General features: G+C 50.1%; 1 protein-coding gene across 1 annotated transcript; it reads right to left on the bottom strand.

The window, feature by feature from the left end:
* Positions 1–417: 417 nt before the first annotated feature.
* Positions 418–1,490, bottom strand: LOC104616267 (transcription factor SOX-3-like). Its single transcript, XM_010292365.1, has one exon. It carries the CDS (start codon positions 1,477–1,479, stop codon positions 853–855), a length of 627 nt encoding a protein of 208 aa, XP_010290667.1. The 5' UTR covers positions 1,480–1,490; the 3' UTR covers positions 418–852.
* Between the last annotated feature and the right edge of the window lie 6 nt (positions 1,491–1,496).

Here is a 1,496-nt window from a genome sequence, read left to right on the forward strand (position 1 = left end):
CGGCTCCCACCCAAACCCGGCGGAGGCTGCCGACGTGCCTGATATAAAATTTATTGATGTCTCTTCGTTTGGAAGAAGGAAGCAAACGAGGACTAGGGATAGGAAGAGGGAAAGGAGTGTTTCGATGACGACTTTTTTTAGGGGGGAGGGCAGAAATCCGGTAAACAAAACTAAAACGTTTCTTCATCTGATATGTCAAAAACATAGTTCACAGTAAAATTCACAAACCAATTTACATAAGTTTACAGCTTAAGAAAAAACCAAGACACACAACTTACTATAAATAAAAGAAATGCGTTTGCGACCCGCACAGCTCTCTCCCACCTCCCCCTTTTTTTAAGGAACAAAACCCTAAAGTTAAAAACTCGTGAAAGCTACTGATTGTGGACAGAAACCAAGCGAGGTGGGAAGAACAAAACGCTTAAGAAACCACAACGATAATGTGAACAACCGAGTTTAAAATCAAAAGCCCGCCTTTTTTTTTTTTTTTTTAAATGTCATTGCAACGCTCGAAATCAAACTGGAAGATGCAAGATCTTTTAAAAACTTTTAAGCGAATAAAAGAGTGCCCAACCTAGCAGAAACCAGGAAAGAAGTTGCCGTGGTTTAAAAACTTCACGGCGACTTCTAACAGGCAGGAGTTGTGATCTACTAAAATAAGCTTGCTCAAATACTTTTTTTTTTTGTACAAAAAAAAAAAAGGACACAACTAACGGATTTCCATTTTAAATTTCTCCAAAGTTAGTATTAAGTCTGCTAAGCCGAGCAACACTGCCGTACACGTCCCAATGTAGTCAGGGAACGGTGGTGGGGTTAGGGATTAAGACGGGGAGCCGTCCGGAGCAGCCAAGTTTATATGTGAGTTAGTGGTACGGTACCATTCACGCCAGTCCCGGCACTCTGGTAGTGCTGGTGGACACTGTGTAACCTGCTGCCCTGCAGGGCGGAAGGGTCTGTGGCATCCCCCCCCGGGGGCAGGTACATGCTGATCATATCCCGCAGGTCTCCCAGGCAGGCCCTCTGCGAGTGGGAAGTGATGGCTGGAGGCGGCGAGCTGGGCTCGGATTTCACCACCGAGCCCATGGAGCCCAGGCTCATGGCCGTGGAAGGCTGCTGGCCATAGGCGGCGGGGGACATACTGTAGGTGGATGCGGCGTTCATGTAGGTCTGGGCCGTGGACATCATGGGGCTGTACTGCAGGCCCGTCATGTCGTAGCGGTGCATCTGCTGCAGCTGGGGGCTGTTCATGCCCGGGTGCTGGCTGTAGCCCAGCTGGTCTTGCATCAGTGAGTAAGCCCCGTTGGTCCAGCCGTTCATGTGGGCATAAGTGGCAATCCTCTGCCCCACCCCGACGGGGCTGCTCACCGCGTTGCCCCCCCCGGGGGCCAGCAGATTGCCGGGCAGCGAGTATTTGTCCTTCTTCAACAAGGTCTTGGTCTTCCTTCGGGGCCGGTATTTGTAATCCGGATACTCCTTCATGTGCACGGCCCGCAGCC

This window comes from Phaethon lepturus, unplaced genomic scaffold, assembly GCF_000687285.1.
Source record: "Phaethon lepturus isolate BGI_N335 unplaced genomic scaffold, ASM68728v1 scaffold34268, whole genome shotgun sequence".
In the NCBI taxonomy this organism is placed as follows: domain Eukaryota; kingdom Metazoa; phylum Chordata; class Aves; order Phaethontiformes; family Phaethontidae; genus Phaethon; species Phaethon lepturus.

Bases quoted from the DNA above. Each gene is read 5' to 3' on its own strand.
- LOC104616267 (XM_010292365.1), bottom strand. From the start codon at position 1,479: ATGAAGGAGTATCCGGATTACAAATACCGGCCCCGAAGGAAGACCAAG.